The 27,947-nt window shown below is 34.6% G+C and overlaps 2 protein-coding genes across 2 annotated transcripts in view; one reads left to right on the forward strand and one right to left on the reverse strand.

Moving 5' to 3' along the window:
* The window catches only part of LOC142334696 (TIP41-like protein), a 75,411-nt gene extending 60,508 nt beyond the window's left edge, over positions 1-14,903 (forward strand). The window contains exons 3-6 of the mRNA XM_075382931.1: positions 950-1,144; positions 5,936-6,032; positions 9,531-9,836; positions 14,725-14,903. Coding sequence (XP_075239046.1) covers positions 950-1,144; positions 5,936-6,032; positions 9,531-9,836; positions 14,725-14,817 — 691 coding nt within the window. The 3' untranslated portion in view covers positions 14,818-14,903. The remainder of the gene's footprint in view (positions 1-949; positions 1,145-5,935; positions 6,033-9,530; positions 9,837-14,724) is intronic.
* Positions 14,904-17,160: 2,257 nt separating this feature from the next.
* On the reverse strand, positions 17,161-25,605 carry LOC142335454 (uncharacterized). The gene is made up of 2 exons (XM_075383960.1): positions 25,369-25,605; positions 17,161-17,607 (listed from the first exon to the last, which is right to left on the reverse strand). Exons 1-2 carry the CDS (start codon positions 25,538-25,540, stop codon positions 17,339-17,341), a joined length of 441 nt encoding a protein of 146 aa, XP_075240075.1. The 5' UTR covers positions 25,541-25,605; the 3' UTR covers positions 17,161-17,338.
* Positions 25,606-27,947: the final 2,342 nt, after the last annotated feature.

Below are 27,947 nucleotides of genomic sequence, written 5' to 3' on the forward strand. Positions count from 1 at the left end.
GAAATTGATTTTTTTTTGCTTTAATTCAAATAGATAAGGTCAATTGAGTGTGTGTCACTCTAATTGAAAGTTATTTGAGGGCAGCTAAAAGAAGCAGCAATAATTTAAACAGATTTTTAATATAAATATAAATCGCAGGATTTAATAAAAGAAATTTCTTCAGTCTGTTTTATTATCTTTTTGAGACTACAGATCTGCGAAGCTATCGTGTATATTTTCTGGCAATCTGCCAGCTATATTCTTTGTTAATTGCTCTCAAACGAAGTTTGTTGCAATTATATTAGTACTGTCGGTCTTTTTAATGCGATTTTTCGCTTGACCGATTTTTCGTCTGACGCTTTTGACTTTTCGTCCTCAAAAACGGGATAAACAGGTAGCGCCCAGCGGGCATTAAGTGCTCTTAGAGCCTTTCAGCTCGGTTTCAGCTCGAACTGTTTTGAGACTTATACTTATAACGTATGGTGTGTAGGGCGGTTCCTAGAGGTTGAGACCCCCCTCCCCCCCTCCCCCTGTTGACCCCCAATCAGCCCCCGGACCCCCTCCCCGTGGCTAGCTACTGAGGAAGCCAACCGCTCGCCGGTCGTTTGAGAGCAATTCGCCCGACGTTAGTCGGTTAGTTATTTTTCTTAAAATAAGACCTTTGGAGACAATTTTCAACGGAAATATAGTAATGTGAACTAAATTGCTCAAATTCTTTAAAACTTCAAATACAGTAGCCCGTTCTGGATTCCTCCTGCTATGTTTTAGCAGAGAACGAATTATGGAAAAAACTAAGAAAACCTAGATGTGTTATTCAATCGCAACTTTTTTACGGAATTACTCAAAGAAGAGTTGGAATTGCACTGGGTGACGAAAACGTGAGCTTAGTGTCCGGATTTTGTACAGATCTGCTAATTATTTTGAAAGGTATGAAGAGTTGATAATTTACACGGGGTACTATTATTTTCAGGTTAATAGAGGAGTTGAAACTGCCTCAAATGCCAGAGATGGTGTTCCTAAACAACTCGGTGTCTATTAGTTTCTCAACAGACTCTTCTACCTATGGTACCATCTCCTTCAATGCCAGAGATGCTTTGGGCAAAGTGAGTCTCACTCCGGACGACAACATCAAAGTTGCTGCTACCCAGAAATGGAGAGAAGCCAGGTTAGTATGATGTCAGCTGGGGGTTAAATAACAAATAAGTTCAAGGACCAGTTTGCCAAAAGAAGTTTTTGATTGCTCGCAGACTAAGTTTGTAGCCATTATAATAGTCTTGCGGGTCTTTTAATGCAGTCTTTCGCACGACCGAATTTTCTGATAGTTTTCTCGCCTGATTATTTGACTTTTCGTCCTTGAAAATGGGATAAATGGAATAAGTCCAGAGCTCTTCAAGTCGCCGAGAAATTCTCTTAGAGCTTTACTAGTCTCATAGTGTACAAGTCACCGAAACAGATAAAAGCAGATACAATTTGCTGACCTGAGTTTTTTTGACAAAGGTTTTCTTTTATTAATAGCCGCACAGCGATAGCTGGGGCTATAATTGGCCTTCTCTTGGTTTTTTTTACAATTCAAAGAACTTGAATTGTATTGGGGCGCTGTCTTTTTTTTATTAAGATCTGTTCTTACATTTTCATAATTTTTGAAGTCAAATTAGAGTAGTGATTGTAGTCACGCCGAAACAGGAAGTGGAGCGAAAAAGCGAGTAGTTTTGCGGTGCGAAACTTTTGCGCTCTAATTTTAAAGTAGAGTGAGAAAACGGTGTTAGAACAAAAATTCGCTTTCTCGCTAGTGGTTTTTTGTTCACATGCGGCAATTTTACTCTGGTTTTCACTGTTTTTTCAATTTTTTGGATCGGATTTTTTTCTAAATGGTTTGTCCAATCCATTCAAAGTTCATTCCAGGTCTAGTTTTTTGTTTAGTCAATGAAAATTCTTTGAATTGTACGTCAGGACTTGTCCTGCTATGTTTTTTATTTCGTCGTCATGATTTTTGTTACGACCATATGACGTCACAGCCACTTTTTATTCATTCGTTCATGCAATTTCAACTGAATTGCATGTGTGATGTCATTTTTCGCTCTTAGTGGAGCGAGTTTTTTTGTTCATGCGCGTGATTAAATTTTTGGTCACACTTGACTTACCTCACTCTCAAAAATGACTTCCTCAATTTGAAATTGACTTTTATTTACTTTAACTCAAAGAGATAAGGTCAAATGGGTATGTGTCACTCTAAATGAAGGTTATTTGACGTCAGCTAATAGAGGCAGCAATAACTTATACAGATTTTTAATCAAAATATAACAGATCAGCCTTCAATGAAAAGGCGAATTTTTTCGATCTGTCTTTACTGTTTTTTTAGACTGCCGATCTACGAATCTATTGCGGCTATTTTCTGGCAATCTGCCAGCTATGTTAGTAATTTTGCAGTCATTTGACTTCGTTTAAATGCTCTCGAATGATAGTACTCATTTGATTTTACTCGTGTATTGTTGTTGCTCGTTTCACCTTCCTCGGTTCTTTGATAGACTTTCTCGTCCTTGATTATTGGAGCTTTGCGTGATCTAAATTGCTCGCTCATTTACAGATATACGCAGCTCTGCATAATTTAGTAAAAAGACAATTAAAAATTAGTTTTGGTCGCAATTTCCTACTAAAAGTCAGTTGAAAATCCCACTGAAATTGTTATTTCCTGCAGCTCAAGTACTATTGGTGGTCTCGAATAACGCCATTTGAAGCAACTCGGCGAACTGATTGCCACCTTCGCCCCTCCCATCAGAAGTGACCTCCCCTTCAAATTGACAAAAAGTTTGTTTTCTTAACCTTTAGGTTCCAAAAATCATGAATTTTAGGGCTCTCCTTTTTTCTCTCGCTTATAAATTATGCAGCATTTCGCTGTAATGAAAGCAAAATGCTACCGTAGCAAAAATCAATGAAAAATGTGCAAAAATTCAATAAGTTTAATAGATTAAATTGTCTGAGTTTGCAATTAACAGGAATTTTTGGATCATCAATATCTGTGCACCACTGAAGGGCAACGAGTGCAGGATTTATGGCCCTTTTCCAACTTTAGACAAAATTCGTTTTACTTATACAAGAAGACAGTTATCTGCGCTAATAGCTTATTCAACGTTTTTTAAACCAAAAATTATGCATTTCTGTTAGTTTGTCAGCTGAAGTTATCGGAAAATTGATTTCGTTTTTTCACAAAGTAATGCTAATTACCTCAATAAGCTCCAGAAACTAGGCACATGGTCAGTTAAACTATTGAAGTAGCCCGTTCGTTACAGCTACCGGATTTCATTGTACATAATTTCTTCGAAATTATTATTAAGATCTTGGCAGTTGAAATTGTGACAATTATTTCTCGATAGACAATTTGTTGGTCCCACTCAGTGCTGCAACTGGTAGCTTAATCTTCTATTCTCTACATTTTTGGTCCTATGAGATTGATACGTTTGAGTATCCATTTGAGTATATCAAAGGACCAGATAAAAAAGTTTACAACTAGGTACTTATTGCCAAAGAACTTCCTAAAAATACGTTTTATGTAAGATTTGACAATGTTGCTGAAAAAGTGTTATACAGATAATGTAATGCTGCTCATCCGTTCTTTTAGTATAATTTGTCATTTTTTAAAGAGCTTAACGTAAAAGTTTTCTGTTGTTTTGCCAGGTGAACATGTAAAGACAATTTAAGTATACTAGCCATTGTTGAGCTAACTAGCTTCAAGACTGGGATGTATGTAATTTATTTTAAAACCTTTTCTGCATTGACTATCAGATTAGTTGAAATCACAACTCACTACCCATTCCACACTACCCATCCCAAACTCTCAAGTTTTTTTACATTTCAGTGAATTCTTAATTGTCTCTGGGCGCTGTCTTTTTCAACATCTGTTAGCACCTTTTGAAGATTTTACGGTCAAATAGAAGAAGTGATTTTGCTCACGCCAAAACTGGAAGTTGAGCGATAAAGCGAGTTGGTTTGCTGCGTGAATTTTACCCTATCTAAGTTGGAATTGAGTGAGACCACAGTGTTCGAAAAATTCCTTTTCTCTCTATCGTTTCTTTTGTTCACGTGCGGAAATACTCTGATTTTGACTGTTTTTTTCCTTAATGTATTTGCGAGCCCATTCTAAGTCCAGTTTTCTTTGTTTAGTGAATAAAAATTATCTGATTTGTTCTGCTACGCTTTAAATTCGTTTTAATTTTCATGCTTTTCACGTTTGACTCCTGGTTTACGTCCATCACTGTTTCAAGTGACTGGATTTTGAAATCTTTTTCTCATTGAATTACGCAATATAGTGAATACGGTCAAGTTCAAAAGAGCAATATCGAAGAAACAGGTTGAACCGTTCATTAAGTCATAGTGCATTAGGCCATCAAAGTTCATTAGCGATTGCTTGCTAGCTGGGATTATTTTTCAGCTTAATAGCAATCAGTTCCGAAGCTTAACTAAGTATAAATTTTTTCAAACTGAAAATGGCACCAAATTAGAACACTTTTGACCTCTAGAAACAAATGCTGTTATTTTTGTATATTTAATTGCTCTCACGAATTTTGTAGCAATTATATTAGTCCTTTCGGTCTTTTTTATGCGATTTTTCGCTTGACCGTTTTTCTTCTGACGCTTTCGACTTTTCGTCCTCAAAGACGGGATAACCAGTTAGCGCCCAGTGGGCATTAAGTGCTCTTAGAGCACTTCAGCTCTAACTGTTTTGGAGACTTTACTTATGTTGTGAAGGGCGGTTCTTAGAGGTTGGCGACACCCTCACTGTCAACTCACCTAATACCACCACCCCTCACCGCGCTGTTGCCACCACCCCTTCCCCACTGTTGCAATAGTTATCAATTTTTTAATGACTCCAGCCTTGGCACTTTTTTGATAAAATTTAATTTTTTTCAAATTTTTGGCAATTTATCATGTTCCAAGTTAACGGATTTTATGAGCCAGTGAAACTATTTAAAGCTTGAAATAGTGATACTGGATAGTCTCGTTAGACAATGAAATTGTGTAAAGATTTAAATATCTTAAATTTTAGCAAGATTTTGTTAAAATTTGCGATTGTTTTCAAATTTTTTGGGTATTTTTGTCCGTTTCTGGGTTTAACGATCATTACTGGCCAACGAAATTTTTCAAGTCTGCAAATGGGTTACTTGACATAAATCCAGAGGGAAAAAGTAGTTTTGAGCATTTTCACGTCGAAATCCGGAAGATTTTCTTTTTGCAAATATTTTTGCTAATTTTTAAAATATCAGTTTTTTTCAGTTTGATTTGTTTACTAACAAAGCTAGAAAACTAAAAGTTGCAGAGTCAAATCAAGCTAACGCTAGCCTCACTAAACTGTTGCTAGCTACTGATGAAGCCTACCGCTCGCCGGTCGTTTGAGAGCAATTCGCCCGACGTTAGTCGGTTATGTTTTTCATTTTTTTTTGTTTCAATCCCGATGTGCATCAAGCGGGTCAACGGCTTGAGGCACATCGGGGGTGAAACTTTTTCTTTTGATCTTTTCTGCCCTGACTACCAGATTAGTTGAAATCACGTCTTACTACCCGTTCCCCTAATGGCGGTTGCAATCTCCGCTCCCATTATGGTGGTGCTGGCATAAAGGGGGCATAAACATCAGTTGGAAATTGCCAGAATAATTTTATTATTTTGTTTTGGTTCTTCGCTTTTTCTTTGTTGTGCCCCACCTCGCCCTCCACTAGTTTGTTAAGTACGTTATAGACCCCCCCCCCCATTGATAGAGCAAGTGCCATTATATAGTGAATCACTTTTAAATATGACACGTGGGCTGAGGGGTGCAAATAATATGCACCCACTAAGCTGGGGGCACAAACTGAAAAGAGGCTTTGTTTTATTTATATGCCTTCTAATCAGATTGATTAATTTTGCAGGTAATTTAAATGCGATCTTCCTTTGTGCCCTGTTGTTTCTTTACATATTTATATTATAGGAAAGACAGTGAATATATCAATAGAGAGACTCTTCGCTTTGACTGGACCTTCACCACCGAGTACTTTGGAACCTTGTTCAACATTCCTGAAGAGAAGGTTAGCTCGGACGTCTTTTTGGTTAACATATATTCAAATTGGTTGTTATTGGCTCTCGAACGAAGTTTGAACCAATTATTGTTAACTTGTTGGTTTTTTCTCGAAAATTTTTGTGTGATCATTTTTGCGCTTTTGTTCTAGAACCTTCTGTGACTTCTCAAGTGACTTCTAGCTTCACTTCTTCATTTTGAGTAATTTCAATTGCTCTCATTCTGAAATGAAGTTTGCTGCTAATATAAAAGTGATTGTTAGTGGTTTAGTAACAACGCGGTGGTAGCTTAGTGGTTAAGATGTCTGACAGCTATCGTGGAGTTTGCTGGTTTGAACGCCTATCAGATTCGAGTTTTTGCACCCAAAAAGTTCTAAGCTACACCCTAAATTAAATTGCCCCCTGCCTGTTGTGCGGGACCAATTCATCCGACAGTCGGTTTCTGTTTGTTTATTTTATATTCGAGTTGGTAGTTAATGGTTGGGCCATTGATTGATGTTTTTGCCGTTGCGAGGGTTAGTGGATGAATAATTTTAACTCTCATAACTGACATAAACTTAATTTAATTGCCTTTAACTAACTCAAAAGTAGGAAATGTAAAATAATTGCATGCATATAGTTTATGTACATTCTTAATTGCTCTCGAATGAGAAGCAATTATTGTAAACGTCTGTGTGTGTTTTGCAGATTTTTGCTTGACCGTTTATCCCTTTTGTTCTAGAATAATCTTTGACTTCTCAAGTGACTTTTTCACGCACTTCGATGTGGTTTCTGGGTGATTTCAATTGCTCTCACCCCGAAATAAAGTTTGTTCTTCAAACAAAACCGATTTTTAGAGAAACGATGATTAGGCTTTGATAGCCGAGTGGTTAATGTCTCTGGTGAAGTAAAGAAATCGGCCTCAGGAGGTCGGGGTTCGCTCCCTACCTTCGTCTGATGTTTTTTTACCCGCAAAATTTACGTAACGCCTGTGTTTCGACAGCAATTTTTGCGACGTTAGTCGGTTTATTTTGATCTGATTTTAAATACTGCTGATTGTCGCAATCTGAATGTAATTTCATGTGCATTTCGAAATCGTGTTATAATAATATGCATTTTAACTGTTTATTGAAATTGAAAATGTTAATTACTTTAATTTCACAACTCAAAATTTTCTAGCTAATTGTTTCGTTTCTGAAGTTCTTCATCTTTTCAAGGGCTGCGAAAGAAAGTAATGCGACGAAGTCTTTGTTGATGGCTTGATTACTTAGTTTTAGCCCATCAAAGTGTTTTTCCAATTTTTCTCATTTGTTGGTTATAGAACTTTCTTACGCAGCGCAAATATATGGCTCAGAGGCTGTTGTAGTCTTGAACGTGTAACATAATACCTGTAAAAATTTTGTGCGGGACGAACGGCTTGACACCCAATTAGTGTAGTAATAATTTAGCGCTTTGACGCGGCTCCTAGAGCCCTGCACATTGCTGTAAGTTTAGAATACAATGTATTTTTGAGGGAATCTTGTCGGCCACATTCTCATCTTATGGAATAACCCTACTTTTTCAGTATTTTGAGTTTCGTGCTGAATTGTTCTCTTCATACCAGAGGCTCTTTTTTTCTGCTACAAGATACCTCAAGCCGCAATTTTTTTGGCTTCATTGAAGCCGAGTATCAAATGAGGGATGTTCAGGTTTTCCAGCATTCATTTGCTGGACCTTTGCTTCCTCCCTTTAATTTCATAGGCAAATGGAATATGAATGCATTTACATTTGAATAACACGATTTTTAATTGCTTTCGAACGAAGTTTGAAGCAATTATTGTAAACATGTCATTTTTGGCATTTCAAGTTTTTCCGATTTTCTGGAGTCTTTCTATCTTTAGTGGCCATTTATACATTTTTAGGGCTTAAGATGATTTACTGGAACGTTTCTACAGACAATGGGATGGTTCTGAAAATATCATTATCAAGAAATTTATCGGCTTTTCATAAAATTTGCATTTTGTCAAATTTTTTGAAAATCTTTTATTTCATTTGTTGCTATTTAGGGCCAAAGAAACTTTTTAGATGGGTTACAGGATAGTTTCTAGAGACAGCGAAACGGTTATAAAGTTTTAAAAAGCATTTCAATTTTTTGCGTGTTCTCAATAAAATTTGCCGTTTTTATCAAGTTCTTTTTAAAAAATGTCATTTTTAAAGCTTCTTTTTCCGAAGGGGACAATGAAGCTTTTATGAGCTTCAGGTTGGTTCACTAAATAGTCTGTAGAGACAAAAAATTCTTTTCGATATCTAATTGTTTCAATTTTTGGTGACTTTTCAATAAAGCAGTTTTTAGGGCTCAGTGAAACTTTTTTGAGCTTTACGATGGGTTACTGAATAGTTATAGTGACAAATAAGTTTTTTTGTAATAGTTTTCTAAGTTTTGAAGACTTTTCCATAAAGTTTTTTCAATTTTTTTGGAAAATTTTAACTTTTTTGATCTGCGGAAGCCATTAATATTTTAAAAGGTTTTGTATGTGTTGATGCCAATAATTTAGTCACATATTTCATGGTTTTGTGGACATTAGAATAAAGAACTTGAGCAAATTTTTGTAGTTTTTGCTAACTTTTATTTTACATTTGAGTTTTTTGTCATTCTCGATTCTTTGCCCCTGCTAGCATTCAAGATTTTGCTAGCATCCAAGTTAATTGCTATACAAGTTTTAGCAAGTAAAAGTAAGTTTCAATGCATTAACTTTAACAGTACAATTTCTGTGTTGAAAAATTTCCACAAACATGGCAGATCAACGAATAGAAGCAGCATTAAGCTAAATAATCAAAACACAACATCTCATGGTTTAATAAAAAGCTTCTTTTTTATTCTGTTCCTTTTACTATCTTTTTGAGACTGCATATTTACGAAGCTATTGCGGCTATTTCAGTGCGCAAGGCATCACAGTTTGCCAAGGCAATTTAGTTCCAACATATAAAATTTTTGCTTCCGAAAATTTAAATAAATTAGGTTTTTCTAAGAAAATTTGTTTTTGTATTCGCAGATCATAATTAAAATATTGGGGAGTTCTGGTTGCGTCTGCATAACTACGGCATCCGATATTGCCTTTCGCGAGATGAAAATGCAATTTTGTTGTTTTTGCTGAAAACATTTTCTGATCCTGTCTAAACTATGATATTTTTATGCTCACTGTTTAAGTTTAACGACTTTTAGCGAAGTAATAAATAATTTATACAATTGTTTTGCTTTTATCTAATAAAAGCAAAACAATTGTATGAAATTTTCTTGGAGAATCTTCTTCAGTTTTTAAAGATATCCCTTTTCTGAAATTCCTAATTGCTTATAACATTGTATTAATTTATCGACAAAAAAGAATTACAAAAGTTGTTTTACTTCATTTCTCCTTTTAAAAGTAACATCTTTTTAGAAAACTTTTCCCATTAAAAGTTAGTGTAAATTGAGGTTTCATGAAGCTTTATTCTCAGCGGACCGATTCATTCAACCATTATTTAAATTGATTTGGACCGCATTTTGTGTTAAGATACGGGATGTACAGCACAAATACGAGTTCATTAACGTGGATAAATTGATGAGGAGGGAACCGATACTCTTTTTCCAAAATTTGATCCTGTTCGAAGATGAGCTTTCGGACAACGGCTGTGCTCAGTTGAGTGTGAAATTGCGTGCAATGAAGAGCTGCTTTCTCCTTCTCCTTCGTTTCTACTTACGTGTCGATGACGTCATGGTGCGAGTGATTGACTCGCGTTTCTACACTGAGCCTACGTGGAAAGTAATCATCTGGGAGTTCACGAAGCGAGAGGATGCCGTGAGCGAATTAAGAGCCAAAGTGAGATTGTTTAATAGCCGCCCTCAGCGCTCCTATTTTATTATAGCGCTCCTATTTTTACGACTCGGAGGAGTAATGCTGATTAATTGCTCTTAAACGAAGTTTGTAGCAATTATATTAGTCCTGTTGATCTTTTTAATGCGATTTGTCCGCTTGACCGATTTTTCGTCCGACCCATTTGACTTTTCGTCTTTAAAAACGGGATAAACAGGTAGCGCCCAGTGGGCATTAAGTTTCATTAGAGGCCCTTAACCGCGTTTAGTAGTCCTTCAAGTGCTTACTGTGGTGAAGTTACTAGGAAGGCCGTAGTTTAAGGTTAAAAGGTCAATTTTAGGAGTTTTTGAGCCCAAAATGTTGCAATTTTTCTTGTTTTTTTTTCGTAATTGTTCAAATTTTTTTGGACCAGTCAAAAATTGAGGCTGCTTAAATAATAGTTTTCACAATGTTTTTCAAACTTCTTGAAAATTTTTTGTCATTTATTGAGTTTTTCAGCCCTAGTTGTCAAGGAACCTCCTCTACGTTTGATAATAGTTTAATACACAGTTTCTAGGGGTAATGGAATGGTTTTCAACATTTTAACATCACGAATTTTAGCATTTTTTTGACAAAACTTGCAATTTTTTCATTTTTTTTTACATTTGTTGTCCTTATTCGAGTTTTTCTAGACCCAGAGGCCGGAACCCCTCCTAAGAGGTTTAATATCAAGTAACTTAAATTTTTTTGGCCATGAAATATTTTTCAACTTTTTAATATCACAAATTTTAATAATTTTTTGATAAAACTTGTAATTTTTTTTCAATTTTTATGACATTTATTGTATTACTCAAGTTTTTCCAGACCCTGGAGCCGGAAAACCTCCTTAATGGTTTAATAGTAATTTACTTAAATTTTTTTATTGGCCTTGAATTAGTTTTCAACTTTTCAATATAAGAAGTTTTTGCAGTTTTTTGAAAAAAATTTGCATTTTCATTTTTTGACATATGTTGTCATTATTAAGTTTTTTTTGGCCCAGGGTTCAGAAAACCTCTCTTAGGGTTGAATAATAGGTTACTGGAAATTTTTTTTTGGCCATGGATTAGTTTTCAACTTCAAATAATACAAATTTTAGCCTTTTTTAATAAAATTTGCAATTTTAAGATTTTTGCAAGTTTCTGTCATTTTTAGGTTTCTCCAGGGTCAAGAGCCAAGGAATCTCCTCTAGTTTTTGATATTAGGTTACTGCATAGTTTCTAGATGTAATAGATTGTTCTTCAAGATTTTAATATCACAATTTTTAGCAATTTTTTTTTCAAAATATGAAAGTTTTGATTGTTTTCGAATTTTTCAGTTTTTCCTGGCCCCAGTGGCCCAGGGACGTCCTCCAAGGTTTTATAATAGGCTTCTGCGCTGTTTAGAATTAATGAAATGGTTTTTTATAGCCGCGAACCGATAGCGGCTATTGTTGGGAACATCGTGGTTTTTTTTTTTAATTCGTCGTCTCCATCGATGACTCTTACGACCTTCTTGGAATTGACTTTTTCAATGACTTCAGTGACTTTTACTGCGTTGCAGTTAAAATTGGTACGTGACGTCATTTCTGCTTTTAGGTCAATTGTGTGACTCAACCTCACTAAAAAAATGACTTCTGAAGTCTTTTATGGAACTTTAACTTCTATGAACATTTACTAGTTAAAGATCAATAGTGAGCATCTAAGTAGTTCATCTAAATTATATGTCCTAGTTCTTGATTATTGGTCTTGAGTTTTTGATTTGAAATATCAAGTTTGAAAAATCTTTTTTAGGGCTTTTTTCTCATAGACCGTATATGTCATAAATTTAACACTCCGAATCTAACCCAAAAAGTCTAGTGGTCTGTTAAATGACTGGTGGTCGATCTGTCTACCTTATTTTTTGAGTTATTTAAATTCATGGAAGGCCAGAAGTGTCTATCGTGGCTAATTTCCGGCAATGTGCCGGCTATGTTCCATACTTAATGAATCGAGTTTCAGCAATTTTTATAAAGTTTTTAAATTTTTCAAATTTTCATGTTGGAAAATTTTCATGTTCCAAGTTCATGGATCTTTATGAGTCATCGAAACTATTTAGGGCTTGAAATATGGATACTGGATAGTAGTCTCTTGAGACAATGAAATGGTTCTGAAGATATCAAAAATTGAAGTAATAAAGGTTGTGATTTTTTTTATCCTGTTGTGATTTTAACGATGGTTACTGGCCAATGAATCTTTTTATGTCCTGCAGATGGGTTACATTACAGAACTCCAGAAACAAACAGGTTTGAACATTTTTTCCTCTTTGAAATCTGGAAATTTTCCTTTCAAATTTTGCACTTTTCAATTTTTTTTTATATGATTTAATTACTAACAAGGCTAGAAAACTAGAACTTGCAGAGTCGAATCCCGTCATGGAAAATATTCCTCGCTCTCTCTCTCTCTCTCTTTCCTTAACTCTTTTATGATGCCGCACTTCAGCTGCTTTTATGTGGCGTGGTGTCATCATCTATTACCCTCATTATTGCTGAATTACTGTAGAAATGTTTTGTCATAAATGTCCTAACTGGCACTTTCTATGAAATCCTTGTTAATTGCTCTCAAACAAAGTTTGTATCAATTATTTTAATCTGGTTGGTCTTCTTATGCGATGTTTCGTTAGACCCATTTGCTCACTAATGTCCAAGTGTTCAGTTCACAGAAACTGTTTTGGCGGGAAGAACTACACTTATGGTGTGAAGGTCGGTTCTTAGAAATTGATCCCACACCCCCAGTAGGGCCCCATGGAGCCAAAGATTTTCCTCTCAACGTTATTGCCCCCCTGTTGCACCCCACCCCCGCCGCGCTCTCCGCACGCCCCTTCAATTGAGCTAGAGATAGCCTCACTAAGCCGTGGCTAGATACTGACGAAACCAACCGCTAGTGGGTCGTTTGAGAACAATTCGCTTGACGTTAGTCGGTTATGCTCTTTTTTAATGGGTGGTTTCTATATTACAGGATATTGAAAAGAAATCGAAAGCAGAAGGAAAATTTAGAGTGGTTTTCGTGCGTGCATTATTCAGAGAGCGAGAAATATAGGTGTGAAAGATTTTTTAAAGCAGTTTTATAAGTTTTAATTTAAAATTATCGGGTAATGGCGCTTCTCTGAATGGACTCAACTAGTATTTGTGTGATTTGATGACTTTTTGATCACCTGATAAAAAATATTTAACTATTGGGCGCAATTTTGAGCCATTTCTGCCATTTTGACCTGTTGGACCTTGCTACAGTTTTTTTAATCTTATTCCATTTTTTCTAGCGTATGCCGAATTGTTTTGGTTGAACTCAGTTATTTTAGTGGTTTAGGTGGTCTTTCGACCTAATTGAATTTATTTTTTAATTGTTTGTTAAAAAAATGGGTAATTTTTGATCTTTTGCACATTTTATTTTTTTGAGCGTTTTGCTCTTTCTATATTTAATTTTTGACAATAAATTTTCTTGTTAACTATTTAGCCTAGAGCTATTATATAGGTTTTGCTACTAAGATTTGACATTTCAAGAATAAATACATCGCAATTTGTACTGATATAAAAATTTTTTTCTGATCTTTTATTGTGTGTTTTTATTTGTTAACGTTTTTCTGACTGGAGTTGCGCAGCGCACCGATTGAGCAGAAGATTGTATTAAAAGTATTTAAAATGTATTAAAACATTTGGCACTTTAAAAATGTTTTTGTTCAACAATCAATTTTAATCATTGTTTACACCTTCAATCCGAATCGGTGTTTTGGGAATCAATGGCGGTTATATTCCGGGAGTCTGTCAGCATGTTTTGCTTGGAAGAATTTTGTTTCATTTTTTGAAATGGTTTTGAAAATAATAACGATTTTTGGCAAATTTTCAGTAAAGTTTGCATTTTGTTCGCTTTTAATTGATTTGTAATTTTTCGATATTTTATATTTCACGTGAAACTTCTACGGGGTTTTTGAAAATCTGCGTGTTGCTCAGTTTTTAGAGACAAAGAAATGGTTTTTAAGATATTAATATAACACATTTTAGCGACTTCCCAATTAAATTGTTATCAAGGTTTTTGAAATCTTTACTGATTTTTCGAATACTTGAAATTTTAAGCCCCCGTTAAGCGATTAATGAAGCGATTAGATTAAAATTAAAACAGGATAAACTATTCTTCTAACGACATTTTCAAAAATAACAAAATATCCGGCATAAAATTGTTTTTAAAAAAGCAGGACAAGTCCTGAAACTTTTTACGGGCTTGAAAATGCGTAACTGCTGTTTTCTAGAGACAAACAATTGATTTTGAAGGTACTAATATCGCGAGTTTTGGCGCTTTTACAATAAATCTTCATTTTTTCATTTTTCATCTTAGGTTTTCTATCGTCAGAGGGTAATGATACTTCTGTAGGGTTTGAAAATTGGTAGTAAATAATTTCGATGTCAATTGTCAAAAATTTATGCAACTTTTCAATAAATATGGAATTGCAATTGGGTTTTGAAATATGGAGTTTCAATTTCAAGAGCTCGATGCTGGAACTTTTTTTTCATCTGGATTGCATTGTCTGACAGGAACTTCCTGCCCTTTCAATTAAAATAAATTGAAAAGCAAAAAACTTGCTTTTTTTCCGTATGTTAGAAATTTGAAAGCGACCCTTGCATGGGATCTTCATGATCAGTTTCTGGGAACCAGGTGACTTAAGGTGTCAATGACAGACATGATTATATTTTCGATGGGCTAAATTGCAGACGAGCAATTTGTAGGATAAAAGTTGATTTTGTTTTCGTTATAATTATTCTTATCGCACTGCCAAATTGTTTCGCACTTTTAAGTAGTTCTAATGATATCTCGTCACCTGAGCCCATTTAATTTATTTTGTTGGTATTTTATATGGATTATTCTTTCAGGATATTAGCTACAGCCAGATTACTGAGCCAAACGAAATTGCACAGTTGATGACAGTTGTGTACCAGACAACCAAAGTGATAGAAATGAACTGACAAAGCCAGTTAATAATTGTGGCCGATGACTTATTGATGTAGAATATTTCCAAGTAAATTTTTTGACAATTTGTTTTTTTAAACAGTTTGTTTTCATCTTTTTCTGGAAAGTTTTAGTATTTTACAATTCCTACTCAAGCAATTAGATGGGGACCTTACGAATAAATTTGTCACCCAATGACCGGGGAAAACTTGCGCTTTTTATGCATCGCCCAATGAGAGATCGAAATGAAGGCCAAAATGAGATTGAAAAAGCCCCCGTTAAGCGACTTATTAAGCGATTAGATGAAAAATTGATACAGGATAAACTATTCAACGCCGTTTTCAAAAGTAATAAAACACCCGGCAAAGAATTAAAAAAAACTGATTGCTAAGGTGAACAATATGATAGTGTAGTATGAATAGTCACAGAACAGGCGGTTAAGCAAATTGAACGTTGGCCCAAGTTAGCAATTTTTATAGTCAGCTTATCTCTTCACTTTCAGAGAAATATTGGTGCGTTTTTGTAGTTGTTAGTGGCGATATGGTGTTTAATAGCTCCCAATTGATGTTTAATTGCTCTCAAATGAAGTTTGTAGCAATTATATTAGTCCTGTCGGCCTTTTTTTGATGCGATTTTTCGCTTGACCGATTTTTCGTCTGACGCTTTTGACTTTTCGTCCTCAAAAACGGGATACCAATCTTTTTAAGATTTTCACATCACAAATTTTAGCGTTTTTTTTTTTAAATATTTGAAATTTTTTTAAAATTTTTGAAGTTTTTTTTAAATCTTTTTGGTTTTTGCCCATTTTTTCCGGCAACAGGGTCCTAGGAACCCCCCTCTAAGGGTCAATAATAAGCGTTGCATAGTTTCTAGAGTTATTGGCATGATTTTCAATATTTTTAATTAAGTTTTATTTAATTAATTTGATTTTTTTCATATTTTCGGAAAATTATCACCATGTTCCAGGTTTATGAATCTTTATAAGCCAGTGAAACTATTTAAAGCTTGAAATAGGGATACTGGATGGTCTCTTCAGACAACGAAATGGTTTTCAAGATTCTCATATCTTGGGTTTTTGCCAGATTTCGTTAAAATTGCGATTGTTTTCAAAAACTTCGAATATTTTTGTCTTTTTCTGAGTTTAACGATCATTACTGGCCAATGAAACTTTTTAAGTCTTGTATACGGGTTATTTGACAGAAATCCAGAGACAGAGAATGGTTTAGAACATTTTTTCGCTGCGAAATCTGGAAACTCTTCTTTTAAATTTTGCAAAGTTTTGCAAATTTTTTAAATATCAGTTTTTTTCTATTTGATTTATTTACTAACAAGGCAAAAAACTAAAAGTTGCAGAGTCGAATCAAGCTAAAGCTGGCCTCACTAAACCGTGGCTAGCTTCTGACGAAGGCAACCGCTCGCTGGTCGTTAGAGAGCAATTTTCCCGACTTTAGTCGGTTATGTTCATGAATTATATTAGTGCTGCTGGTTTTTTTTGCAATTTTTTGTACTACCGACTTTTTGATTGATGGTTTTTCTTCTGACGAGAGTTACGTCGCTGCCCCGAGAGAATCAAGTAGCTGAGCAGTAAGGACCTTAGAGAATTACGCGTAACTAGTCTCTAAGTATGCGATTCTGCGAAATTGTCTCAAATTCTGAGATATAAATTCATGTGAAGAACGGTTCTTGGAGTGTGACCCCCCGCCCCGCGCCACACACATCTGCACTCAGCCCCCCTCGTTCACCTCATTCCATCCGTAACCAGGCAACCCCCCCCCCCAAACTACTGACAATGCCAATCGCTCCCAAGTCGTTTGATACCAAATCGCTCGACTTAAGTTGGTTGTTTGGCCTTTTGAAAGCCAATTTTTGTGCTACCGACTTTTGGTCTGTTTTTTTTGTCTACGATTTAACTTTTGGTCCTTAAAACAGAGTGAACAGGTAGAGTACGGATCAGATTAAGTCGCTGAGCAGTTCGGTTGGAGCTTGGCAAGTCTCTGAGGACAAATCACCGCAGCTGCCGAAAAGAAATAAAATCATGAAACCCCCTCCACCCCACAAAATGCTTTCTCACAATGTTGAGTGGCGTCGAACACTTTTTGCAGTATCTATTTATATCTAGATTCTAGGGTACGCAAGATTATTTCGCAGCTATATCAGCCATTCCGTCGTCTGTTTTCTTATTCTGATTATTCATCGATAAAGAGCAGACCCCACAGATTAGCGTACAAGCGAAAGCAGAGATTAATTCATAGACAATAAAAATTTAATTTTTTTTTGCGTTCCCCTCTGCTGTCAAAATCGGAGATTTGGTTTTTTTCTGAGACAAAGTTTGAGCAAAACTCTTTAAATTTTTCCTTAATAATATTCAAGTTCTTAATTTTGAAGTCATCGCACGTATACAGAGGCGATTCATGTCGCTGCAGTATCTAATTTATGCCACTTCATTTATTGAATAATAGATGAACGATGCAATTTTGAGAGTTAACCCAGACAGTTGTTTTTTTTTTTGAATAAATGAACTCGAACACAATGGAACTCTTAATAGCTCCGGATGACCTGTCGAATCCAGGGCAGCAAATTTGGCACACTTGCGAATATACTGCGAGCACTGCACTCCTCGACTTCGCGGTCTCTGTTGCTGGTAGAATTTGTCGCTGTGTTCAGCTTATTACGTCGAGTGCCTTCGTGGAAAGACACAACACCGTAGAGACACTTAGGTACTCTGAATGTACTAGAGCCATTGTGGTTGTGACGACATTCGAACTGATACACGGGAGAGCCGTCGTCCATCGTACACGTGTTTGCATCTGGAACAACACAGACTTGATAACCATATTTTGGTTCCGATCTGGTCGTCTTACATGTTTTCATTACCCTAGTTTAGTGTTAAGCTCGACTCGTGCAATGACATCAAATATCCAACTTCCGCTCCATGACAGTTAATAATTGCTCTCAATCAAAGTTTGAAGCAATTAGTTTGGTGTCACAGGTCTATTTTTCGACTGACAAGGTATTTCAAGTGATCTGTTTACGTTTGTTATTGAATTTTGATCGTTGAAAGACCTCATTTGTAATTAAAGGCAGTCCAAATTAATTAGAACACAAATGATAATGAAATATGCCCTAAAAGCAGAAATCACCTCAAAGTATTGCTGACTTATTCAGAAAAAGGACTGTAAAACGAATGTACAAACTTTTTACTAGGTTTACAGCCCTAATTTAGCGGAACGAACTTAGCAGCTGTAACTTAGTGGCTTCATTTAATTTTGCTATCATTTTTAAAAGGAAGAGTTTGTTAAAAAAATTAAATAGGAAACCTCTGAAATGTCTTAAGTAATACGCAATTAAGTAATCAAGAAGATTGGGACTGTAGAGTTAGTTTTATAGAGACGACTTGAATACCACACATCAAATTATCACTAGCCCCTCCCAGAGTCCTAGCCCCTCCCCCCGCGTCCCTAACATTAATAATCTAATATATAGTGGAAGCTTACTACTAAAATTCTCGTAGAAAATGCACCAAAAGCCACTTAAGTACCCCTTTTTGAATCTTTTTAACTAATACCAAGTTTTAAAGTTCTAGCCAGTCTTTTGAGATCAATTACCTCAATACTAGTTGGTAATGTCTTATAGGACTAATGGATATATAATGGTCGAAATGAGAAAAGTTTTTGATTAATATATATGCATCGATTGATGGAAAATTTGTGGACTAATTTGAAAGATTTATCCTCGAAACAGCTTAAGAAAAAATGTTTCGGTGTATTTTAAGCACTTGTAAAATATTAAGTACTTAGTATGATATCAGAAACTACACTTATGACGCAATGATGTACATCAGGATGGCTAGCTTGTTTGATTGACAAAATCTTTCAATTTAACCTGCTCTGCTTTAGGTGCTGTTTTTAGTGTCAAATTTTCTCATGGCGTTAAAAAGAGAGCCGGAAATGTTTTTCATAAAAGTTTTCAGTTTAATTTAAAATGCAAAAATGAGAATCATACCAAAAGAATCAACCTCTATCAACAGCATTAGCAAGAGCGTTAATTGTTGTGAAAGTTTTTGGTATGTGCCATTTTATGTTATTCGAAATTATATCTTTGATTACTACCAATCACCCAGCTTCAAAATATTTTTTAGGCTTTAATTTGAGGATCAAAAAGGCATTATTGTCGCGTCTAATTAAAAATGGCAGTCTGACATCTTTGTGCAAATTTGCCAAAAACTTTGCACGCTTCTTGATTCTTGCATTCTTGAAAGATTGTTTAAAATGCTTATTTTCAAAAATAGTAGAGACTGCTTGCTTCACAACGTCCAAGTGATTCCAAACCCTATTTCAAATGTTGATGTTGAAGAAAAGTAATGGAAAGTCAATGCGACACAAAACAAAGAAATTTCAAATTAGTTTAAGAAAAGAAAAACGAGCTTTCATAGGACAGTATTGGAGGTTTGTTGTATTCGGTAATGTGCAATTGCAAATAAGGTTACGACCCCGCTCTTTCACAATTTTGGCATAATTGTCTACCAAATGAGGAACAGATAGAAAAACCCAAAAACTCAAGTAGATTTCACAAACAAAATTGGTGTATTAACGGAAAGATAGCCTCCAAAGCAAATAACGCATTGGGGCAAAAGAAACGATGCCTTAGATTGATGAGATTTGCAAATATGAGGAAAACGAGTGCAGTCGAACAGCAAAATCAAAATACAACAACAAAAAATAATTACATCAAAATTTTTGTCCGCTTAAAAAAGAAAACTTAATAAACATTGTTAAAACAGCGTCAGATAAAACTGAAATTAAACAAAATAACTTGTAATTCACCTGAAAAGATATGGGACCAGTCCATAATATGGCTTCGTAACAATTAGACCATAAAGAACAAAAACAGTTAAGTTAAAAATTCTCTTATTTTTTAAAAACAATTTTAAAATAATGAAAACCATTAGAAATCAACTAAAGTATACCATAGGTTCACGATTACCAATGCTTCTATAGAACGGTAATAAGACCTGTCAGCACCAACAAAGTCTTTATGTCGTTACAAAATGAACATAGACAAAGAACAAAGAAAAAATCAATTAAAACTTGCCAGAAAACTCTTTCGAAGCCGTAAAGCCATACTTTGACCCTCAAAATATGTTCAATTGCGGCTTCTTTGAACACCAGTAAAGTATAATTTGACCTCTCGTAAATGAGACTAGGTAACAAGTGGAGACAAAAGAAATATAGAAAAAATTGAGTTACATTTGTTTTTATTTCTAAAAAAATTTATTTCCAAATTCATGAAAGCCATTAAATTCAAAATGAAACAATTCAGTTTGTTCGTTTAGTCTTGAAGCCCTTGAGACCTGCAATTAACCATAATATATCTTACGTCTACCAAAAGAATGTCAAGTATGACAAAAATCAAAGAAATAAATAACTTTTTTTGTGAAAAACCCGTGTCGAAGCCAGTCAAGTCATAAAGAGTTCTTTAAAAACATTTGATTTTGTGACACCAATCCCTTTTGAGACCTTCCTTTTAAACCAATAATGACGTATTTGGCCTGTCCTTAACGAAACTAGAGCAATCAGGTATCCAATTGTCCGTGTAAGGTCAATGAAACCGGGTCATCGTACAGGAAATTTCATCCGTTTGAAAAGACAAAGTAAAAACGACAGTGAAAGACAAAAACAAAAACTAATTTGAATTCTTCGAGAAAGTAGTGTCGAAGCCTGTAAAACCATAATCTTTAATTTTGAGGATCTTAATATTATCATTTCTGCCTTGTTTTGAATGCCAAAAGTGAGATATATGAACCGTCAATAACGTGATTATGTGAAAAAACTAGAAAACGTTTAAAATGGGCAAATAACTAAATATAAAAGAAATGTGAAATCTAATAACTTAAGTCGTAAAACCGCAATAGAGATCGAATTTTAAATTAGTAGAAAGAGGACGCATTTTTTTTTTGCTGACACTAAGCTACAAGTTGCCCAAATTAAGAAAAAAAGGCAAACTTCAATAAGCCATTAATTATTTAAATATCAAATATTTTTAAAAGCAAAACGACCCGAAGCTTTCAAGAGAAAAAACTAATTGAATTTTTTTAGAGCTGTTTAGATCCATCACTACTAAGCTTTGAATTAAAATTTTCTTTTCTTTAATTATTATAGAAAAAATCGACTAATTAAAATTAAAATAGACCGACTGATTACAATCCGAATTATTTATGGATTTTAGAATTCCATGATTGTTCCAAAATTATCCCTTGCTAAGGCTCTTCGTCCATTAGGAACAATTTTTTGTTTGAAATTTATAAATATAGATTATTTGTTATATAAAAAATTAAAAAAATAAATGCTGCGTTTTTGATAAACAACGAGTGAAGTTAGCAAGAAAGGCAAACTGTTAATTACAGAACACTCTTAACGGAAATTGAAGTGAAAATAGCCCCATTTTGAGTCTACAAAGATTGTGTTAGTGTTGTTTGGGTGTGTATTTCCTGCAAACTTAATCAAAGTGGACTAAATAAACTTATTTTGTGCTGATTTTGATGAAAAAGTCTGAAATTTAAATTGTATAGCCAGAACTTTTGACAAAAAATTAAATAAAAATAGTCGACAATATTTTTTATCTTTTAAAAAAACAACACTTTTGAGAGTGCTCGGTATCAAATTTTAGCAAAATTGACAAAAATTTAGTCAAAATTTCCGGAAAATGTAAATAAAAACAACGGAATTCTCTCTATTTTCTCAAAATTTAAACCTCGATAACTCCCTGTAAAAAACGAAAATTAAAAAAGTCTTTTTAATTCCATATTCTACGCTGGACAAGCTTTCTAATGATTTCACTCTCAACTCTATACGATGAATATATCGATCGGCCAAAATTGTCTGAACAGTAAAAACCAATTTGAGTATATAGTTCCTCCCCCTTCAAGAGGGGTCGGAAAATTAAGGAAGTCAGAGTAACTGGAACTAATTCTTGAAAGATTGTTTAAAATGCTTATTTTCAAAAATAGTAGAGACTGCTTGCTTCACAACGTCCAAGTGATTCCAAACCCTATTTCAAATGTTGATGTTGAAGAAAAGTAATGGAAAGTCAATGCGACACAAAACAAAGAAATTTCAAATTTGTTTAAGAAAAGAAAAACGAGCTTTCATAGGACAGTATTGGAGGTTTGTTGTATTCGGTAATGTGCAATTGCAAATAAGGTTACGACCCCGCTCTTTCACAATTTTGGCATAATTGTCTACCAAATGAGGAACAGATAGAAAAACCCAAAAATTCAAGTAGATTTCACAAACAAAATTGGTGTATTAACGGAAAGATAGCCTCCAAAGCAAATAACGCATTGGGGCAAAAGAAACGATGCCTTAGATTGATGAGATTTGCAAATATGAGGAAAACGAGTGCAGTCGAACAGCAAAATCAAAATACAACAACAAAAAATAATTACATCAAAATTTTTGTCCGCTTAAAAAAGAAAACTTAATAAACATTGTTAAAACAGCGTCAGATAAAACTGAAATTAAACAAAATAACTTGTAATTCACCTGAAAAGATATGGGACCAGTCCATAATATGGCTTGGTAACAATTAGACCATAAAGAACAAAAACAGTTAAGTTAAAAATTCTCTTACTTTTTAAAAACAATTTTAAAGTAATGAAAACAATTAGAAATCAACTAAAGTATCCCATAGGTTCACGATTACCAATGCTTCTATAGAACGGTAATAAGACCTGTCAGCACCAACAAAGTCTTTATGTCGTTACAAAATGAACATAGACAAAGAACAAAGAAAAAATCAATTAAAACTTGCCAGAAAACTCTTTCGAAGCCGTAAAGCCATACTTTGACCCTCAAAATATGTTCAATTGCGGCTTCTTTGAACACCAGTAAAGTATAATTTGACCTCTCGTAAATGAGACTAGGTAACAAGTGGAGACAAAAGAAATATAGAAAAAATTGAGTTACATTTGTTTTTATTTCTAAAAAAATTTATTTCCAAATTCATGAAAGCCATTAAATTCAAAATGAAACAATTCAGTTTGTTCGTTTAGTCTTGAAGCCCTTGAGACCTGCAATTAACCATAATATATCTTACGTCTACCAAAAGAATGTCAAGTATGACAAAAATCAAAGAAATAAATAACTTTTTTTGTGAAAAACCCGTGTCGAAGCCAGTCAAGTCATAAAGAGTTCTTTAAAAACATTTGATTTTGTGACACCAATCCCTTTTGACACCTTCCTTTTTAACCAATAATGACGTATTTGGCCTGTCCTTAACGAAACTAGAGCAATCAGGTATCCAATTGTCCGTGTAAGGTCAATGAAACCGGGTCATCGTACAGGAAATTTCATCCGTTTGAAAAGACAAAGTAAAAACGACAGTGAAAGACAAAAACAAAAACTAATTTGAATTCTTCGAGAAAAAAGTGTCGAAGCCTGTAAAACCATAATCTTTAATTTTGAGGATCTTAATATTATCATTTCTGCCTTGTTTTGAATGCCAAAAGTGAGATATATGAACCGTCAATAACGTGATTATGTGAAAAAACTAGAAAACGTTTAAAATGGGCAAATAACTAAATATAAAAGAAATGTGAAATCTAATAACTTAAGTCGTAAAACCGCAATAGAGATCGAATTTTAAATTAGTAGAAAGAGGAAGCATTTTTTTTTTGCTGACACTAAGCTACAAGTTGCCCAAATTAAGAAAAAAAGGCAAACTTCAATAAGCCATTAATTATTTAAATATCAAATATTTTTAAAAGCAAAACGACCCGAAGCTTTCAAGAGAAAAAAGTAATTGAATTTTTTTAGAGCTGTTTAGATCCATCACTACTAAGCTTTGAATTAAAATTTTCTGTTCTTTAATTATTATAGAAAAAATCGACTAATTAAAATTAAAATAGACCGACTGATTACAATCCGAATTATTTATGGATTTTAGAATTCCATGATTGTTCCAAAATTATCCCTTGCTAAGGCTCTTCGTCCATTAGGAACAATTTTTTGTTTGAAATTTATAAATATAGATTATTTGTTATATAAAAAATTAAAAAAATAAATGCTGCGTTTTTGATAAACAACGAGTGAAGTTAGCAAGAAAGGCAAAGTGTTAATTACAGAACACTCTTAACGGAAATTGAAGTAAAAATAGCCCCATTTTGAGTCTACAAAAATTGTGTTAGTGTTGTTTGGGTGTGTATTTCCTGCAAACTTAATCAAAGTGGACTAAATAAACTTATTTTGTGCTGATTTTGATGAAAAAGTCTGAAATTTAAATTGTATAGCCAGAATTTTTGACAAAAAATTAAATAAAAATAGTCGACAATATTTTTTATCTTTTAAAAAAACAACACTTTTGAGAGTGCTCTGTATCAAATTTTAGCAAAATTGACAAAAATTTAGTCAAAATTTCCGGAAAATGTAAATAAAAACAACGGAATTCTCTCTATTTTCTCAAAATTTAAACCTCGATAACTCCCTGTAAAAAACGAAAATTAAAAAAGTCTTTTTAATTCCATATTCTACGCTGGACAAGCTTTCTAATGATTTCACTCTCAACTCTATACGATGAATATATCGATCGGCCAAAATTGTCTGAACAATAAAAACCAATTTGAGTATATAGTTCCTCCCCATTCAAGAGGGGTCGGAAAATTAAGGAAGTCAGAGTAACTGGAACTAACATATTCAATACAAGTTATGTAACAATAGGTCATGCATATAATACTGAGATTTAATGTTTATCAGCAAATGGCTTGATCATAAAAGCTTTTGTGTAAAATCGGCCAATTGACATTCAACTACAAACTTGTTAAAATGTTCTCTTTCTTTTGGTTTTATTCAATCTTTTTTCAACAAAATTACCTTTGTCTTGAATTAGTAAGTAGAGTGAGTTCCATTGATACTTATTTTTTGACAATCTAGCAAATTGCTTCCTGCATTAGAGGTTTTTCTGCAAAGTTTCCGTAGTTTCCTATCGGGCAAGTGATTGACCCTCAGCAATAACTAATGGCTATTTTCGTATTCATTTTTGGAATTAACGGGAAGCAAAGAGTGAGACAAAATAAAATTGATTGAACAGAAATATTTAACAAGCGTTTAGAGTGAACATCAATTTTTTTCGACGATTAAGTTGAATTTTGTGAAGTTATGTTGACGAGTACAGAAACCATAAAAAAATTTTTGGAATTCTTAAAGTAATTGCGGATAAAAAATTTTGTATCATAAAATGCTATTTCTTGTTTTTCTGCCTTCTATTGTAATAGCTGTTTTGACATGAAACCCAGTCTATGCAAACTGGCTGTCTGCCGCCTGTATTGAAAAAGTGTTGAAAAATGGATATCTCATGCTAATTCGCTAATTCATACAAAAATAGGAAACCAACATTAAAACCAAAATCCTAAAGAAATTGTGAGCATGTCTTTTTTTGGCTCCTAGTGTATATTAAATAGGAGCTCAAAAACATAAACTCACAATTTCCTAATGGTTTTGGTTTTAGTGGTGGATTCCTATCTGTATAAAATTAGCTAGAGATATTCAAAACTTTTTCAAAACTTTTGTACTGACCTCTAGTGATTCGCTCCGTGCATATATTGTCCTCCCGACAGAAGACTGGCTCGTGCACATAGGGAATAAAGGGCGTTTCCAGTTTGGTCTCTGAGAAGTGGGCTTCCTGCAGAGTATCCGGATAACTGGTCTGCCCGCGTGACAAACTCCCCATTCCACACGTGCCAATCATATCCCCCTGCAGCCCCGGCTCCCGACACAGAGGCAAATAGCGGCTGCGGTCTTCATTAATCACAAGGATAGTTTCGGGATTTATGCGTTTTATGTACAAATGTTAATCATAGAGAATAAAAACAACCCTAGTGATGGGCGGCTTCAAATCTTGCAAGAATCTTGCAAGATGGTGCAAATCATGTAAGAATCTTGCAGGCAAAATGGAATATCTATGCACTCCCTTGCAACATTTCTTGCAACATTCTTAAATATTTTAAACTTTTTCATCACTAGGGAATAGCTAAGATCACCCAGGTCGAAAAACCAAATAGGGTTTATGAAAAGAACAAAGTAGCCTTTTTTCAGAGGGGGGGGGGGGGGGGGGGGGCGGACAGGACAATTAGTCTTTATAGTTTTTTTGCAAGAAACTCGACTCTAAAAAGGCACTAAAGGTGATACGATATGAAAAAAACTTACTGCTGCTTTCTATGAACTGTATTTTTTAGAGACCAGAAAGCAAATTTGGTCTATGTTTAGTTTGGTCCAAAGTTAGATCCGTTTGTCAGGGATAGGATAGTCCGTTTGTCAACCATGAAAATCATAAAATTTAGTAATCTTTTCTCCTAGCGTCCACCGCCCTTTATAGCCGTTAATTTAGCACCCCCCCCCCCCCCCCCCCAAAAAAAAAAGAGAATGTTTTTGCGAATTGTAACTGATATTTTCCTTTCATTGAAACAAGAGTGTCTAGATAGCTTGAAGGCACTTTTAGAATAGTTTCTGAAAAAGATTTTAAAAATCGAGCCTATCTTGTTGCTGATAACACCAAAAATGATATAATACGGATTTTTTTTGATGCTTAACGTTTAATGCAATAAATTTTCGTTGAAGTACATATAATAATTTCAATACGTATTCACTTCACGAAGAAGATCGATGCAATGGGGATTGGGGACTTTTTTATCAAGATGGGTAAAATAATTTACGAGTAGATGGTCGAGGGGGGGGGGGGGTAAAATGATGCAAGAGTGAGGGGTGACTTAATTATGCAAGAGTTCGACTGCCACGGGAGGGGGAGGGTTAAGTTTAGTAACAGGGGATGGCGCTTTGCATTTCCTATCCCAATTGATAACCCCGAACTTGTATGTTTTTAACTTCCATGGCAGCCCATTGTAACTAAAAATAAGAACTGCGGCATTTAAAAGAGTTTTGAGCTGCTTTTTTCAAAAAAAAACAGCCAGTTTTCGAAAACAACCGAGCCTTCTTACATGTTTTAACTATAATTCAACCCGGGTGATCATTAGTTAATAATTAAAACGAATATATAGAACGCATCGTATCCCTAAATAGACAATTGGCAGCGCTAGTTTGATCAATGCAATGTCATTCTTGGGCCTCTCGGTCAAGTGAAGACTAAAAGAAAGCAAGAACTAGAATATACTATTGTTCACATTTGATATTTCCAAAAATTTTATTTAAAATTTAGAATTTAGAGAAAACTTGCGGGACTGTTCTGTTCTCAAGGAACTACAGAGATCAACTACCCAATTCGTTTTTTCCTCCAATGAGAATGTACACAGAAGATAATAGTTAAACCGCGCAAGTAGAAAAATCGGTTCAGCAAATTAATAAAAACTTTATACTTGCTGTTACTTTTTTTAGGAAACTCTTCCTCTTAAAAGACAGCAAAGAAATCAAAGTATCGCCAGGGCTATGCAATATTTTCTTAGAGCATTGATACACCTTGCATATAGCGGGTTTAAAAGCAACGAATTCAGTTGTTTAACCAATCAGTGATTAGTTTTGCGTTTCGTTCCATCTCAACTTCGGCTCTGCTCAGGGCTGGCAAAGACACTAATCAATCTCCACCTGAAAATGTAGTTCCTCGTCTCTAACTTAGCCCAATATTACATCGAAATACAAATCTGAAAATGTTAAAGGAAGAATTTTTATTGTTTTAATAGCAATTGGATATCCGTAACCAGAGACAAAAAGCAACTTAAGAGCCGCCCCTTAAATTGTTCATTTGGGCTATGAGTTACCCACCGCTGGAAAATTCAATTATATTATGTCTCGGGAAACAGCCCATTGCTCTTGAAGATCTCTTAGCTCTCCGTTTATTTGAAGTTCTCTTAGCTTTTGGAGTTTTCCGGCAATTTGTGTGTCAAATCAATAGCACACTACAGAAGCCAATTGAACATTGACATTCGTTCTACACCAGACGCTCCTGACAAAACAATTTTGCCAAACGTAGCTCCAAATCGGTGGCAGTCAAGCAAGCGGATATGCAAGCCAGCCGAATTTTGAAAATGAGGTCAAGTAAGCCGAAAAATTTTGGGATACCCGTATTTTAGGTTGCCCCTGGCGGGCCGGCGGGCGCACTTGATAACGGGCGTACGATTTCCGGATTTTATCCCACAGCGGATGCG

This window comes from Convolutriloba macropyga, chromosome 2, assembly GCF_964194025.1.
Source record: "Convolutriloba macropyga chromosome 2, txConMacr16.3, whole genome shotgun sequence".
Classification (NCBI taxonomy): Eukaryota; Metazoa; Xenacoelomorpha; order Acoela; family Convolutidae; genus Convolutriloba; species Convolutriloba macropyga.

Coding starts and splice junctions, on each gene's coding strand:
- LOC142335454 (XM_075383960.1), bottom strand. CDS start 25,540: ATGATTGGCACGTGTGGAATGGGGAGTTTGTCACGCGGGCAGACCAGT. Junction 17,608..25,368: donor CACGGAGCGAATCACTAGAG/GTCAGTACAAAA, acceptor GTGTTGTTCCAG/ATGCAAACACGTGTACGATG.